This window comes from Hypanus sabinus, chromosome 8, assembly GCF_030144855.1.
Source record: "Hypanus sabinus isolate sHypSab1 chromosome 8, sHypSab1.hap1, whole genome shotgun sequence".
NCBI classification, from domain to species: Eukaryota; Metazoa; Chordata; class Chondrichthyes; order Myliobatiformes; family Dasyatidae; genus Hypanus; species Hypanus sabinus.
The window spans coordinates 162,779,599-162,797,282 of NC_082713.1; the positions used below are offsets into that span (position 1 = coordinate 162,779,599).

General features: G+C 37.0%; 1 protein-coding gene across 11 annotated transcripts in view; it reads left to right on the forward strand.

The window, feature by feature from the left end:
* Positions 1–17,684, forward strand: part of lrriq1 (leucine-rich repeats and IQ motif containing 1) — a 162,385-nt gene that overhangs the window by 33,144 nt on the left and 111,557 nt on the right. For all 11 annotated transcript variants that reach the window (XR_009513741.1, XR_009513740.1, XM_059978414.1 and 8 more), the window contains 3 exons: positions 2,900–3,093; positions 5,538–5,665; positions 17,563–17,636. Coding sequence is in view for 9 of the 11 variants with exons in the window: in XM_059978414.1 (XP_059834397.1) it covers positions 2,900–3,093; positions 5,538–5,665; positions 17,563–17,636 (396 nt within the window). In the remaining 2 variants the exon portion in view is untranslated. The remainder of the gene's footprint in view (positions 1–2,899; positions 3,094–5,537; positions 5,666–17,562; positions 17,637–17,684) is intronic.

A 17,684-nucleotide genomic window follows, 5' to 3' on the forward strand; every position in this document is an offset into this window, starting at 1 on the left:
CTGCACATACAGCAACTGTTGCCTGGGTGCAGCTTTATGGGAACTGGCGAAAAGAAAGCCTCTGTTGCAAAACAAAACTCACACAAAATCTCAGCTAGAGTTGTCCAGAAGACATGGAAGATTCTGAACAGTCTATGGTCTGATGAAACCAAAATTGAACTTTTTGGCCATTAGCCAAACATAGCTCATCTTCAAAAACACACCATCACTACTGTGAAGCATGGTGATGGCTGCATCATGTATCATGTGATGGGGATACTTCACTGCAGCAGGCTGTGGAAGGCTTGTAAAGGTAGTGAGTAAAATAAATGCAGCAAAATACAGGGAAATCCTGGAGGAAAACCTGATGCAGTTTGCATGAGAATTGCGACTTGAGAGAAGATTTATTTTCCAGCAAGACAATCACCCCAAGCATAAAACCAAAGCTACACAGGAATGGCTTAAAAGCAACAAAGTTAATATTCTGGAGTGGCCAAATCAGAGTCCGGACTTCAATCCAATTGAGAATTTGTGGCTGGACTTGAAAAGGGCTGTTCAGTCACGAGCCCCATGCAACCTGACAGAGCTTGAGCAATTTTGTAAAGAAGAATGGTGAAAAACTGCAGTGTCCAGATATGCAAAGCTGATGGAGACCGATCCACACAGACTCAAGGCTCTAATTGCTGCCAAAGGCGCATCTACTAAATACTGACTTGAAGGGGCTGAGTGTCTATGCAATCAATTATTTTGTGTTTTATACTTGTAATTAATTTAGATTATCTTGTAGATAACTGTTTTCACTTTGACATGAAAGAGTCTTTTTCTGTTGATTGTGTCAAAAAAAGCCAAATTAAATCCACTGTGATTTAAAACATGAAAACTTTCAAGGGGGTTGAATACTTTTTATAGGCACCGTAAGTTTGACCTCCCCAATGTAGAGGAGGCTGCTTTGGGAGCAGTAGATATAGTAGACAACCCCGCCAGATTCGTAGGTGAAGTGTCACATCATTTGGAAGGACTGTTTGGGACCCTGAATGGAGGTGACAGAGGAGGTGAGTGGGCAGGTGTATCTTTTATTTCATGTGCAGAGATATTTGCCTGGAGGGAGATTAGTGGGGAAGGATGAATAGACAATAGAATCACGGTGATAGCGATCCCTGTGGAAAGTGGAGAGTGGGGTACAGGTGAGGGGTGGGGAATGTAAAGATGTATTTGCTGGTAGAATCACATTGAAGATAGTGGAGGTTAAGTAGAATGATATGTTGGATGTGGAGGCTCATTGGGTGGTAGGTGAGAACAAGGGAACTCTATCCCTGTTAAGGAAGATGGGCTGAGCCCCATTGTCCGGGAAATGGAGGAGATGCTGGTAGTGGCAGCATCAATTGTGGAGGAAAAGAAACCCCATTCTTTGAAGAAGGAGGATTTCTCTGATGTTTTGGAAAGGAACAGATACAGTGGAGAGGAAGGAACTGAGGAAAGGGAATAGCATTTTTACAAGAGACGGGGTGGGAAGAGGTATAGTCAAGACAACTATGGGAATCGGTTGGTTCTTAAAAGATGTCGGTAGACAACTTGTCTCCAGAGATGGAGTTAGAGAGATTAAAGGAAGCGAGAGAGGTGTCAGAAATGGGTCAAGTATATTTAAGGGCAGGGTGCAAGTTGGAGGCAAAGTTGATAAAATTTACATGCTCAGTATGGGTGCATGAAGCAGCACCGATGCAGTCATCAATGTAGGGTGAAAGAGTTGGGAATTATTACCACGGAAGTCTTGGAACATGGACTATTCCACATAGTAAACAAAAAGGCAGGCATAGCTAGGGCTCATGCAGGTGTCCATGGTTACTTTTTGAGTTTTGGAGAAGATGGAAGGAGCTGCAAGAGAAATTATTGAACGTGAGGACCAGTTCTGCCAGATGGAGGAGGGTGGCAGTGGAGGGGAACTGGTTGGGATTTTTGTCAAAGTCAAGAGCTTTAAGAATTTTTTTATGGGGGAAATGGAATTGTATAGGGATTGAACACCTTTGGTGAAAACAAGGCAGTCAGGGCCTGATAATTGAAAGTTGCAGAGGAGATTGAGAGCATGTGAACTGTTGTGGGTGTAGGTAGGAAAGGACTAAGCTGAGGGGAATAGAATGGAGTCGAGGTATGTGGACCCAAGTTCAATGGGGCAGGAGCAGGCAGAGACAATGGGCCTAACTGGACAGTCAAGTTTGTGGACCTTGGATAGGAAGTAGAAGCTATGAGTTTGGTGGAAGTCGATGGGAGATCTCCAGATTTGATGAGGTTGGTGATGGCAATATGATTGTGAGCATATGAGCAGCAAGAATTAGAAGTGCAGGCAAGCAGTCAAAGAAATGCCCCAGACTGAAGTTCTGAATATTTGTAGTAGTAATAATGAAGAAACCAAGATTTTCTGACTTTGGACTGCAGCCAATGTTCTGTGTACTACCTGTTCACAATATGGTATTGGACTTCTCAGTATATCAGAAACAGAATGGTTACATCGCTGAAGACTGACCTACTGTCTCCTGGCCCTGCCCCCCAAGCTCCTGCTTCTTTATTTTCTGTTTGAGAAAATTTGGATCCTAGTGTATATGCAAATCAAATGACCAAGCAAGTTTCCCCGTCAATACAGGAAATTCCATACGATGCTGGATACTTGTGAGCCCTATTTGCACAAATGTCATCACATTGTGTTAAAACTGAGCTTTTTCAAAATGTTCTTGAGTTCACATTAAGTTAATTTAAGAGCACTGTGCACATCATAATGGAACAGAAGAAACCTTTTTCTATTTTTACATGGTGAAAGCTTAGAAAGTGTTAAATACAAATGCAGGGAGTAAGGGCTAGTGAAAATCAACAGTAGAATGTGTATTGGAATAAAGAATATTCATATACAAATGTATTTGATATTTTCCAGGTGGTCTGGAATCTCTTAAGAAACTCCAGAGGCTGGTTGTAGATCATAATCAATTGATAAGCACCAAAGGGTTAAGTGAAACTCCAACTCTTCTTTACCTTGATTGCTCCTTTAATCATCTCAGCAGTATTAAAGGTATTGATAACTGTGGACTTCTTCAAACTCTGAAGTTACAAAGCAACAACCTCTCTGAGGTAAAGTAGTAAATGTGAAATTGATTATTAACAGAATGAAAGTAAAGCAATTTAGAATAAGGGTTGCAATATTGCAATGGGGAGTCTTGCATCCTCTTTGTACTGGGATTAGGTGACTGATGGATAGCTAGGAGCAACCATAAGTAATGTGATCAAAAGATCTGGATGTTGCAATAAGTTGTCAAAGCAAAGCTCAAATGATATATATTATTGTCATCAGATCCCTGAAATGAGACTACTACCTTGAAACCCCTCCAAGGCTTGCATTTAATGACATTTTTTTCCACTTAATTGAGTGTTTTCATTCAGTCCCAGACAGAATTTTGCCAGAAATATATGCCATTGCTTTTTTTTAGAAACTCTCATGACACAAATGCACAGAATATATTAAGCATTAATTAAGTTGAATGCCTTAAATTTATGTCAATGGATTTGATGCAATTCTGTTCAATTAAGACATTAACACTTCCTAATGTGCTGCCAATATGATTAGGTGTAATAGCACTCATTGCACAGCAACTTCAAGTATGGGACAACTACTAATAAAACAGAAGTACAAAAGTTGTTTTGTGCTGCTCTGCAGTTAATTTCACAATTGGCATGGGGCTGCCTACCTCACTATTTCAATGCAATGACAGATTGATGATGCTATTTTAACACAGTAAATACTAATTCAATGAGGGACAGAAGACTGGGCCTTTTCCATTTCATTTGTAGTGCCCTTTTAAGCATGAACTAAGTGTTAATTGTTGCCAGTCATCTGCTCTATCATTGTAAATTAAGCCATCAGAAATGGGGAAACTCATAGAAGTATTCATTATGATTTCAAACATTTATTTTATTTTCTATTTCTTTTTCTATTTTGCTATCTTCCCCTTCATTTCTTCTGGTACTAATTTGACAAATAGTTCACACATTCTTTTTTTCCTTCTCAATCCTTGTATGAGCCTTTAATCTGATTCCATTAGGCACTGCACAGTCATTGGCCTGTGGTTCAAATGCTATTATGCTGTTTCTGTTCCTGCATCAGTATTAAATTACACTTCCAGCAGTTTGCCAGTTAACAGAAGATGTAATGAATATGAAATTCTGGATTTAAAAACCTGCATTCTGCAGGGATACGGTGGCAGTTCCCCATGTATGTGCCCCCAAATCATGATTCCTGGGTATGAGTTCTATGAATAGGAATGCCATATCCATTCATTTGAATTGAGAGGGGCTATAACAAGGGCAAAGACACATTTTAATTAACTTGCAAGAGAAAATTTGCAGATGCTGGAAATCCAAGCAGTCACCCTTTTGCATCAATTGAATTTAGTTCAGTGTTTGGAATTGTTGTTAAGAATTAATTTTAATCACTTTTGAAACAGAGGTTTCTTTAATGTTCAAAATACTGTTAAACTTGTCAAAAGCTATACATGTTTCTCAATCAGCTAAGGCAGAGGGAATGGGCTAACTGGTTCGAAGAAATTTTGTCAGCTTTTTGTCGACAGAATTTTCTCATCTTGCCACAACAAATTGATGTTATTTATAACAAAGCTTGCTACTGCTAGCATACAAGGATTCATCACTGGTTCAGACTGGTATTTGCTGAATGGGTTTGCAAAGCTTAGTAAAAATATAAAATGGTGGAAACATTCAGCAGATGATGCAGCAGATTGCATGATCCTTAAATTTTCCTAAATTTTTCTAAAATTTAGAAAAAGAGACAATATTAATATTTCAGGTTAAGGACAATTCTAACTGTTATGTAGCTTAGCATTGATGCAGAATGTTCCAGTTCGATAGAGTATTTTGCAAAAAGGGTGTACAGGCCTTTGCAATTTTAAAGCATGAGCTTGTTTCCCGTGGTAGCAGTTTTTACCCTTCAATCCAGACATGGTGGTTTAAATCCCACTTCAGATAATTGTGCTGATGTTCTCAGTGGAATACTGCGGTTATGTTATTTTTTGGTTAACACTTAGAATTCATAGAGGTCAATTCGACATCGAAATATTATAGATGCTAAAATATGAAATAAAAATTGGACATAGTTGAATTCATATTAGATAGTTTCTTTGCATGTATATTTATAGATTATATGTTTTTCCAATATCATTGAAATAACAGTTAAATTTTTGTCATTGTGTTTTGGGAACTATCTTGTACATGATTACTATCACTTTTCCTGAATAACAACAACAAATTTTGCAATACATTTCAGTTTTGCAGGAAAACCACTATATTATCTGTACCTTTCAGTGAAGGCTGTTCAGCCTTTGTTACAAAAGTTGGAAGTTTTTAAATAAAGTGGTTTGTAATCAGCGAGGAAAATAATCGATCAAATAAAGCAGAAATATTAGTTCAACATAAAGTATATTTAACAACAATATGATCACCACAGGTGCATTTCATATTTAAAATGAACAGGCAAAGTCTCCAAAGTATCTTTAATTTTTCTGCAGTTACCGAGATTTGAAAATCATGTGTTACTCAGTGACTTGTATTTGGATGACAATAGTATCTCCACTCTAAAGGAGCTGTCCAATTACTGGCTGCCAATGCTTCAACATCTCTCTGTTTCTCAGAACAGGTAAGGTCTAGAATGACATCATTACCATCATCATTATGTGCCATATCATATGATATAGTTTGCCATTGCCTTCTTATGGACAGTGTCTTTTCAAGATGGGTAACTCCAGTCATTATCACTCTTCAGAGATTGTCTGCCTGATGTCAGTGGTCGCATAACCAGGGCTTATGATACGTACCAGCTGCTCATACGACCATCCCTCTCCTGCTCCATGGAATGGTGACCTGCAGGCTAGCGGTGGGAAGGTGTCTCTTGTACCTCTTGTCCTTTGGTAGAGATGTATTTCCACCCCACTGTCTGTTTCAAATTGGATGTTGCTTTTTGATCAGTACTTTCCATCCCAATAAATGTTCCTAACCAATTTGTCGATTAACAGTAACAGTATGGCAGTTTGTTGAATAACAGTAACTTTAAATATAGCTCATGTCTTTTAAATATTTGATAAGTATAGTTATATTTGCATTTTATGCTTGGTTCATTCATGTATTGCAAGAACATTTCATTTAATGTGCATATTCTTGATACTGTGATTATGATTTGTGGAAGATAGCTCACTTGGTTTCGAAACAAATTGATTAGGGAACAAAAGTGCAAATCAAAAAGCAACATACAATTTGAAATAATATATTGAAGAAATAACACAGAATCAAATTTCTATTTTAATTACCTACTGTAGTATAAAAAAGACAAAATGAACAAGTAAATCCATTATGTTAATTACCTAGATATTGAATTATCTTGTGTGAGATTTACGTCAGTCTTTCAAAAAGTACTGGAGATCATTTAACCAGTATTTTTGCAGTTCTGATAGGATTGACCTGCCTGCTTTTGTATTCAACGCTTAGTATGTCCTGTACTTTGTCAAGCACTTAAACAGGTATCTGGATGTGCATTTCCAGAATTCTCTGTTACTTAGAATTATTTAATATCTTGTCAATTATTTTGTTTGTCCTCCTCATACATATCAACTAAAGCTCAACATAAATTCTTGCTGGAGAGGTTGTTCACTAGATTGATTACTAGGATGGCAGTGATATAAGGAAATAAAGGTGCTCTTGTTGAAATGTACAAAGTTCTAATGGTTTGACAGACTGGATGCAAGGAGGATATTGACTCTGGCCAGATGGAAGTTGGGGGGTGGGGGGGACAGGGTCTAGACATCTATGACTGAGATAAGAAATTCATTACTTAGTTCAGTGAAGTAAAATTCTTTACCACAGAAATCTGTGGGGATCAAGTTAGTGGATATTTGTGGGAAGGAAACGGATGTTATGTAGAGGCAAAAGGTATCAAAGAATATAGAAATAATGAGAATATGGCATTAAACTAGAAGTTTAGTTATCATATTCAATGTTGGAGCAAGTTGAAGGATGAAATAGATTACTTGTGCTCCTGCATTTTTTTTTACAGGCATGATAGTTCAGTGGTTATCATAACGCTTTGCAGTACCAGCAACACACGTTCAATTCCCGCCACTGCTTGTAAGGAGTTTGTATATTCTCCCCATGTGGGTTTCCTCCCACAATCTAAAGATGCACCGGTTTGTAGGTTAATTGGTCATTGTATATTGTGATTAAGCTATGGTTAAATTGGGGGTCAGCTACTGCACTGTATCTCAATAAATAAATAAATAAATAAATTCACTCTAGGGTTTAAGAAGCTGATTATAGACATGCATTGGTTTTGCACAAGTGACACAAGTTAGATTTGTCTCTACTATTGTCCTTTCTTGTTGTCTCCTCTTTTACATCCAAATGGAATACCTGAGCAACAATTTGAAGTATAACTGCTGCAATGTGTCTATCAACATCAATGCCATCTTGTGGTCCTTAAATGGTATGTTTCTGCCATATGTATTTATTCTCATTTTCTTCATTTACAAAAGAATGATAGTAATCTCAAGAAAGTTTACAGTATTTACAATACAATATTTTTAAGCTGCTTGACTGAGTAAGTGCTAGAATCATGATTTTTTCCACTGGGAATTTGGAAATCTTGAACTAGAGCCACAAATTTAATACAGAGTTGAACACTGACAATCTTTGGTTAAGAATTTGGATTGTCTACATTAATCTCTCTTTTAAGATTCAGTATCAATTTTTGTGACTTTTTTTTTCTTGGATATACACCTGAAAATGACCTTGCATAGAGTCATTAACATAATGGCTATTTATTAATGCAACTTGTTGTTTAAGTTATTTTATTTGAATTCCAAAGGGAACAAGGACTGTATAGAGTCATAGAAAAGTACAGCACAGAAGCAGGCTCTTCAGCCCATCTAGGCCATGCCGAACCATAGAAACTGCCTACTCTCATCGACCTGCACTTGTGCCTCAGCCCTCCATACCCCTACCATCCTTGTCCTATCCAAACTTCACTTAGGTGTTGTAATGAAGCTCGTATGCACCACTTTGGTGACAGCTCATTCCACACTCTCTCAATTTACTGAGTGAAGAAGTTTTGCTTGCTCCACTTGAATTTCTCACCCTTAACCCATGACCTCTGATTGTAGTCCCACCCAACCTCGGTGGAAAAAACCTGCTTGCATTTACTCTATCTAATCTGTATCCCTCATAATTTTGTATACCTCTGTCAAATCTACTCTCAATCTTCTACATTCCAAGGAATAAAGTTCTAACCTAATGTCCAATGGCCATAGGATTGATTTTGATGGCGCAAAACTATTGTACCACGCCAACAGCTTTCGGATTGCCTGTTAAAGGAAGCCATTTAAATAAAATCAGAAAAAAAAGAATATTAATAAAGATGAAGGTGCCACACCAAGAACTGGACTTCAATTACAAACAAAGTGGGAGAATGAAAACCTGATTGGATGAGGACTAACCAGTCAGGAGGGTCGGAATGCAGGAGTAGTAATACCACCAGACTAGACATGGCCAGGCATCATCTCTAAAGAAGATGGCAGAATTTGTCATTGAAATATTGGTTATAATCAATACCTGTACCTGGCTGGAAGCCCAAGAAGAGTTTATCCATCCTAACCTGTTCAATTTTTCCTGATAACTCAGGTCCTCCAGACTCGGCAACATCCTTGTAAAATTCCTCTGTACTTTTTCAACCTTATTTACATCTTTCCTGTAGGTAGGTGGTCAAAAATGCATGCAATACCCCAAATTAGGCCTGACCAACATCTTATGCATCTTCAACAGAACATCCCATCTTCTGTATGCCGTACATTTGATTTATGAAGGCCAATGTGCCAAAAGCTTTCTTTTTGATCCTTTCTACCTGTGACAGCATTTTCAATTAATTGGATAAAGTGGACTGGTGGAGTTGAAGTAAATGAGTAATAATCTTATGGAATTTAAGGATAAGCTTGAAGGACTAAGCTGCCTAGTCTTGTTAGAAACATAGAAACCCTACAAAAAAGTCCCTTTGGCCCACAAAGCTGTGCCGAACATGTATTTTGTTTTAAGTGCTCTCCATTACCTGATATATTCATCATTGCCATTTTAGTTCTCTCTGCAACCTGAACTTAATTCTGTACCTTTAAGAACAAAGCCTCAAGCTTGGAATTTCCTCGTAAAGATACCTCATGTTTAGGAACACTGGTTATAGATCAGGGCTGACAACCTCTTCTCAAAGCCAAGTGTTAGATAGAAATTGGAGCATTCATAAATTAATGAAGCAATGACAATCACCTTAGAAGGAACAAATTTATTCTCCCTTCTCCCTCCTTTGGGGCAATTGCCTCACCAATTTATCTGTATGATATTCATATTCTACTTCATGATAATTTTTTGACTTGTCAAGATGACAGCTAAAGTAAAAATAGAATTCTTTGATGTTGTCATTAATAAAAACTTGTGTGGAACTTGCTGCCAAGTAATAAAGGCTGACTTCGAGTACAGTAAACAATTGCCTTTTAACATCTAATTCAAAGTTTAGATTCAACAATACATCAGTTTGCAGCACATTCATAAAGACTTATTCTGTAGTCCGCATGACCTTCATCTGAGAAATGTTCTTAACCTCTTCAGTGATATTGTGAATAATTTTCTACTTGCTGTTATGATAAAATAGTAATCAAGTGATCTAGTACCTGGCATTCTTACATCACTCGAAATTTAGAAATAGCTTCACTTGAAGAGGACTGGCTTTTTAGGCTCATTAAAATTAAATTTTTACCAGCCAAGATCCTTTCTGATATTACATTAAAACAGTTGTTAAAAGAAATAAAAAAACACAAAATGCTGGCGGAACTCAGCAGGCCAGACAGCATCTATGGGAGGAGGTAATAATGATGTTTCGGGCTGAAACCCTTCATCAGGAGCTGTTAAAAGAAATTGTGTTTGGTACAGTACGGGCAGAAAACTAAAGGCAAGTTCTGTATCAAATACAGCACAAATTTGATAAGAACTAAGAAGACCATGGAGAAAGATACAGAGCTAATTAGTGGAAAGTTGACTTCTAGTTGCCCAAATTCAAGAAAGTAACTTTACTTAGACTAGCTATCCAAGATTATGTCTGAATATTTATAGCATAGTTAGAGACCTTAGCAAAAGAAAACCCTATAATAATCGGAGAGATGTTATTAAATCTTCAAAAAGGAGATACTTTTAAATTGTTTTAAATATTCCCTCTGATCCTTTAAATTTTAAAAATGTACATTGTACTAACATTAAAACAATGTGGTTTGGAATGCAAACTGCTGGCATACCCAAAATATTCACAAATTGTCTTCATGTCAGAATGTTAGGCCTATTATAATTGATGCCATAGTGCTGTCTTGAAAGTCAGCTTTTGCAGGTGCATTAGATATATTTTAATGTTCAGTGATACTAATTGAAAATTTAATCTGATAGTACTAATCTTCATGGCTCCATAAACTAGTCCTGTAATATTAAATTGATCCTAATCACATACAGGAGTGTTACCAATATTTTACTTCAGAATTTCTATTATTTGGAATAAGTTTCTAGTTTAAAATATTTACTTTTTTTGCTATTTCAAAATTTATGTCTACTTTAAGCTTTTTGAACCAGGAGCAGGTCTTCAATTTTATACTTACTTGATTAGTTATACTAGACCTTGTATCTCAGGAGAAAGAATGCCTTTATTCCCCTAAAAATATCACCGTTTCATAAAACATTCTATTTTCAATTCTAGATGGTGAAAGAAAGTGTTTTATGCATTTGAGTATCAGATTCAAACTACAATGTATTTTCTAAAGGAAAATGCTGTGTCTCATTTTTTTGATGAAATTTATTTTGATGTGCTGAAAGCATTGATTTCATGAATTTCACAAACTGAATATAATTTCCATTTGAAACTGTATCTTGATGGGAAGGGAAACATAAGAATTACTAAATATCCTCAGTTAACTTGAATTAGTTGTGTGAAAATTTTCATGTGTGTAGTGACTTGAAGTAGCAGCTCCTGGAAAAAAAATGGAAATATCCACAGTGATGTCTTTCTGTTAATGGTTTTCAAATTAATTATAATGAATAGGATTTTCACTACTATTGGGTCCACTGCAAATGATGTGTATTTGTCTAAGAAATTTAATTTTACAGTAGCTTCTGAACAAAGTATATTTTAACTTTTTTCAATTTGTACAAATGTTTGTAATGTTGTTACAAATAGCTCTTCTGATTTTTATTTCACCCAAGTCTGAATAAATCCAGTGAAATGTCTCTGACTTTCAAACCATTACTTTTGGTTCTTGAACAAAATTAAATCATAGTAACAAAGAATACTAGAAATAATCAGCACACTTCAGATGAATGATCAGTAAACTTGACTTGTTGGGAATTTCCAACAAGTCCTGTTTCTGCTTGGATTTCCACCAGCTGTGCTATTTACTTTTGTAAAATATTATTATTTTATATGTAAATTCATTTTGTGCAAATTATGTAAATGACATTTTATTTCAGGATTCTTGTGCTATATTTAAATAAACTTGTTAATTACCAAAATCACATCAGTCAATAAAATGAAATAGAGCAAGTTTGAAGTGAAAACATAATTCAGCCAGAAGAGGGGGCTAAAGAACATTGCATTCTGTATTTAATATAAGAAAATATTTCCATTTAAATGTTTTAAATAAAACTACATATTTACAGTTTGCTAAAGTAATATAGTTATTTATGTGTAACACTGCAATAAGTTTTGTTTTTGTAATTATTGTAGAAAATTTGAATTTGTTTTTTCAATGGAGATGTGATAATTATTTAGGATCTTAAAATATAAAAAGCAAAGAACTGCAAAGTAAGCTAAAATCAGAATGGTTTCCTTAAGCAGAGATCGTGCTTGACAGATTTGTTGGAATTCTTTGATGTAGCAAGCAGGATAGACAAGGAGATTCAGCTTGGATTACTAGAAGGCCTTTGACGAGGTGACACAAAAGGATAGATAGAAGATTGGCTTACTGGAAGAAGGCAAAGAGGGGGAATAAAGAGGGCCTTTACTGTTTGGCTGCCTGGTGACTAGTGATGTTTCTCAAGTCTAGATGTTGAATCTGCTACTTTTCACATTATATGTTGATCTTTTGGTTTACAGAATTGATAGTCTTGTGGGAAAGTTGCAGATGATACATTGGTAGGAGGAGGAGCAGATAATGTTTAGAAAGCTAGGAATCTGCAAAATGACTTGGACAGGTTGGGAGAATGGGCAAAGAAATGGCAGATGGAATATTGCAAGGGTAAAAAAAACATTTTCTTACCCTTGGGAATCATATATAGACCTCTTAATAGTAGCCAAGATGTGGGGTTGAGTTTGCAAAGGGAACTGGAAAAGGCATGTAATAAGGGTAGTGACACAATTGTAATGGGGGACTTCAATATGCAAGGGGATTGGGAAAATCATGTTGCTGTCAGTTCGCAAGAGAGGGAATTTTTTGAATGTCTATGACATGGCTTTTTAGAGCAGCTTGTGCTTGAGCCTGCTCGGGGAAAGGCTATCTTAGATTGGGTGTTGTGTAATAACCCAGATCTTAGGGAGCTTAATGTAAAGGAACCATTATGAGGCAGTGATCATAATATGATTGAATTCATACTGTAATTTAAGAGGGAGAAGCATAGGTCATATGTATCAGTATTGCAATGGAATAAAGGGAATTACAGAGGCATAAGAGAGGAGCTTGCCCAGGTGGATTGGAAGAGGATACTGGTGGGAATGATAGCAGAGCAGAAATAGCTGAAGTTTCTGGGAATAGTTCACAAGGTGCGGGATAGATATGTTCCACAAAAGAAGTTGTTCTCAAATGGCAGGGTTAGGCAGCTGTAGGTATCTTCTTCCACCAAATGTTGAAAAGGCTAGATAGGGTGAATGTGGAGAAGATGATTCTTATGGTGGGGGTATCCAGAATTAAAGGGCACAGCCTCAAAGAAGGTATGACCTGGGTGGTGGGGATCTGTGGAGTGCTATGCCACAGACTGTGGTGGAGGCCAAGTCTGTGGGTATATTTAAGGCAGTAGTTGATAGTTTCCTGATCGGTCAGGGCACCAAAGGATATGGCAAAAAGGCAGGTGTATGGGGTTGAGTAGGATCTGGGATCAGCTGTGATGGAATGGTGGAGCAGACGTGATGGGCTGAATGGCCCAATTCTGCTCCTATGTCTTATGGTCTAAGATGTGGATGTACATGGTCATGTATTTTGGTAGAAGAAATAAAAGCATAGACAGTTTTCTAACAGAAGAGAATTAGGAATTTCAGGTACAAAATTGATTTGGGAGTCCCAGTGTAGGATTCCCTGAAGGTTAACTTACAGGTTGAAATTTTGTAGTAACGTAGGCAAATGCAATGTTAGCATTCAAAATGAGAGGACTAGAATATAAAAACAAGAATATAATGCTGAGGCTTTATAGGCATTGACCAGACTACACTTTGGGCCACATATCTAAGGGAGTGTGTGCTGGTGTTGAAGAGAATCCAGAGGAACTTTACAAGAATGATCCTAGAGATGAAAGGATTAATGTATGAGGAGGTCTTGGCCTCTACTTGCTGGAGCTTAGAAGGATGAGGGTGGAGCTCATGAAACCTAAAAGGCCTGGATAGAGTAGATATGGAGAAGATGGTTCCAATAGTGGGGGAGTCTAGGCCCACAGAGCACAGCCTCAGAATAGAGGGACATTCATTTGGAACTAGGATGAGGGAGAACTCCCTTCTGCCAGAGAGTAATGAATATGTGGAATTCATTACCACAGATAGCTGTGGAGGCTAAGTCATTGGGTATATATAAAACAGGTTGTTATGTTCTTGAATAGTTAGGGTGTCAAAGGTTGCAGGGAGAAGACAGAAGAATGAGATTGGGAGAGGGAAAAATAAATCTGTCGTGATTGAATGAGCATACTTGATGAGCCAAATGGCCTAATTCTGCTCCTGTGTGTTGCGGTCTAACATTTTAAGATGCAGTGAAAGAAGTAAGTGTGGAGAAAACCATAAAGAGGGGAGCATTGTAGGAGGTGAAGGCAGACATAATGCTGCAATGAGGCAACCGAAGATTTGTTCTGAGGGCATAAAAACAAAGCAGGGAGAGCAGAATGTTTAAATTAATGTTCTGAGTGCTGAAACAATTTGAAATAAAAATAGAAAATGACAGATATGACTGTTATGTAAAATTGTGTTGAGGCCAGAGGATGTTAAATACTTAACCAGAATTCTAGAACTGTTTCAGTTTATGCTAAACCTAAATGGAGTGGAGTGGTGGCTGGACAGAGGTCGTGGTGAAGTGGAAATTGAGAACAGGCAACTAGAAGTTCAGGGTTACAACTGGTAATACAGGGAGGTATTGTTCAAAACAATCAGGTAACCTGCAGACAGATGAAACTGTGGATGTAGTGATCTTGAGCTAAAAAATCCAAACTGCTGGAGGAACTCTGCAGGTCAGATAGCATCTGTGGAGGCAAAAGAATGGTTAATGTTTCTTGGCAAGACCCAATGTCCGAACTGAGAGCATAGGCCAACATAAAGAGGTAAGAGAGAGGAGTGAGGCAGGGCTTGAAGATGATAGGTGGAATCAGGTGGGCAGGTTGATGGGCGTATGGAATCAGGCAGCAAGGAGGAAGCTGCAGAATTGGGAGACAGGCTGGTGGAAAGAAGAGAGGAAAAAATAAGGGAAAGTGAATGTTGACACAGGCTGGAAGGTGTAAGTTGAGACATGAGGTCACAGATTCTTGAATCTGATAAATAAGAGAGATGATAAATAGAATTAGACAAGTGCAATCTGCATTGGTTTCCACATTGTAGAGGAAATATTGTGAACAGCAGATACAGAACCTTAAATTTAAGGAAATGCAAATACATTGCTGTATAACCTGGAAAAATGATTGGGATCCTTGCTGATGGGAAGGGAGAAGGTAAAAGGGCAGACATTGCATCTTATTTTTCACTTGCAATGTAAGGTTCTTTATCAAGGGCTTTGCTCATAGGCCAATGCACCTTTACATTATAACGAGTTACAATAAAATATAATGGAACTTTATTGTCATTGCCCAAGACAGCAAAATTGTACTCCAGTCCATGCAAAACAGATATTTACAATGATATGGCACAGCTTTTTTTTTAAATCCCGTATTTACATGCAACAAATGATTTTGATAGTCCATTACACTCAAAGGCCATTGGCAAGCCAAGGTGTAGCATTATTCAGCTGCACAATAGCCCTCAGGAAGAAGCCGTTTCTCCATCTTGCTGTCTTGGCTAAAGTGTTTCTGTATCTCCTACCAGATGGCAGGAGATCAAACAGATGGTGTCCGGGATAGGATTGGTCTTTAATGACGTTATTAGTGTTCCTTATGCATGAGAATTGTAGATCGTCTCCCAGTCTGATAATTGATCCCAATATTAGGAACTGTTAAAATTGTTAGAAAGTAATTGTATTTACTCTGATTCTTAGGCTATAATGCAGAAAAGTGCCTAGGATATTTAGTTTTAAAATTATTGCCTTTAACCATTGAAACTGCAGAAGGAATTTGCAGTAATAATGTTTTTTTTTATTTCATCTGAACATCACTGACTAGACCAGTTTTTATTACTCAGTCATAATTATCTTTGAGAAGATGATGCTGAGCCACCAACTAACATTGTAACAGAGGTAGATCCAGAATTGTGATCCAGGAACAGTAACAGAATAGTGATAAATTTTCATATCTGCTATATCTCATTGAAGATGACTTATAGAGGTTAAGGTGGGTGTTTCACAAGGAAGTAAAGGTTATGGATTTGAGAAGTGCTGTTTAATAATCCTAAGTGAATCATTGCAGAGAGCTTAAAAATGTTGTGTCTGTGTACTAATGGAGGTGAGACAGTTGGACTACCAGTCAAATGGGCTGTTTTCCAGTGGTTGTTACCCTGCTTCTTGAGTACTTCTTGAGCTCCAGTCTTTCAGGCAAATTGGAGTGCTGGTGCATTAAGGTATGAACTATGGTGCTACTTTAGGAGTCAAAAATGGAAATGGATGATAAGCTGTCATCACAGAGTATTCTCAGTACAGGCATAATAATAGGCAAGTCAATGACTATCCTGAGGAACTTCTGTATTCATGTTGTGGAGATAAGATACGAGTTTCCAAAAAACTATATATCCATATTCATTTATACAATGCATGTCTTCGGCCAATAAAAATTTTTACACACTGATTTCCATTGATTTCAATATTACCATGCATAGATCAAAAAGTTCAAAAGTAAATTTATTATCGAGCAACATATATGTCACCGTATACAATCCTGGGATTCATTTTCCTGCAGGCATATTCAGCAAATCTCTAAAATAGTAACTATAGCAGGATCAATGAAAGATTGACCAGAGTGCAGAAAATAACAAATTGTGCAAATACAAAAGCAATAAATAACGAGAACATGAGATAACAAGATAAAGAATCCTTAAAGTGAGATCACTGTTTCTGAGAATATCTCAAATGATGGGCTAGTGAGTGTAGTTATCTCTTTTTGTTCAAGAGCTTGATGGTTGTGTGGTAATCATTATTCTTGAACCTGGTGTTGCATGTCCTGATGCTTGATGGCAGCAGTGAGAAAGGAGCATGGCCTGGGTGGTGGGGATCTCTGATGATGGATGTTGCTTTCCTTGTAACAGCAATTCAAACATATGTGCTCAATAGTTGGGAGGGCTTTACCTATGATGTACTGGATTGAATCCACTACCTTTGGTAGGATTTTCCATTCAAAAACATTGGTGTTTCTATACTGTTCACTACTGCTTTAAAGTTGATGGCAACCATTTATAATTTGGCATGAATGGCTCTAAGCTGATAACTTGATTTTACAAAGGGTGATATTCCTCTTGCTCATGGTACAATTCAGAATTATTGTTAACTCCTTTCATTCAAGTTTTTGTGAATAATAGCCTTATTAGATGGTTATTATATGAAGTAGAGTGTGTGAAGTAATTGTAAATTTGTGGGTTTTTAAGTGTTTTGACGAGGTAGTAACAAGCTTTACTACTGATAAAGGAAATCCATCCCTAATGAGTCCTAATGTCACTAGCAGTTCTCTAGTCAAATATCAGCAAATGAATGAATGCTCTTGTTCAATGCAGAGTAGTTTTAGTCTTAAAATATTTTTAACCTGAATAGCCGCTGGTATTTTTGTTGAAACAAGTTTTTGCTGTTTTCCTTTCCGTATGGTATAAGGGCAAACTCAACAATGTACATTTTTTTTCTCTCAAGACAGCTACAAATTTCACTTCAATTCATAATCTATATCTCAGCAGATATATGTTAGCTGTATTTGTCCTTTGTCTAATTACAGCAATGATCATTCAAGTGCATATATTGCCAAAAATGAGAATGTTGCCATACAAATTTGCATTAAATTAAACAGTTTCTTAACATAAAGGGGAGTACTTGGATTTCACAGGTTATTTTTATGTGTAAAAATTATTGATATACTGATGTGCTAATGTTCTATTTCCAGTCTGACACAACTTACAGACATGTCTGACTTTCAGATGTTACAAGGACTCAACATAAGCAACAATCGTTTGTCAGGTAAGTTAACATTATATTATTTATCTTTCTTTCATTATTACTTAATCA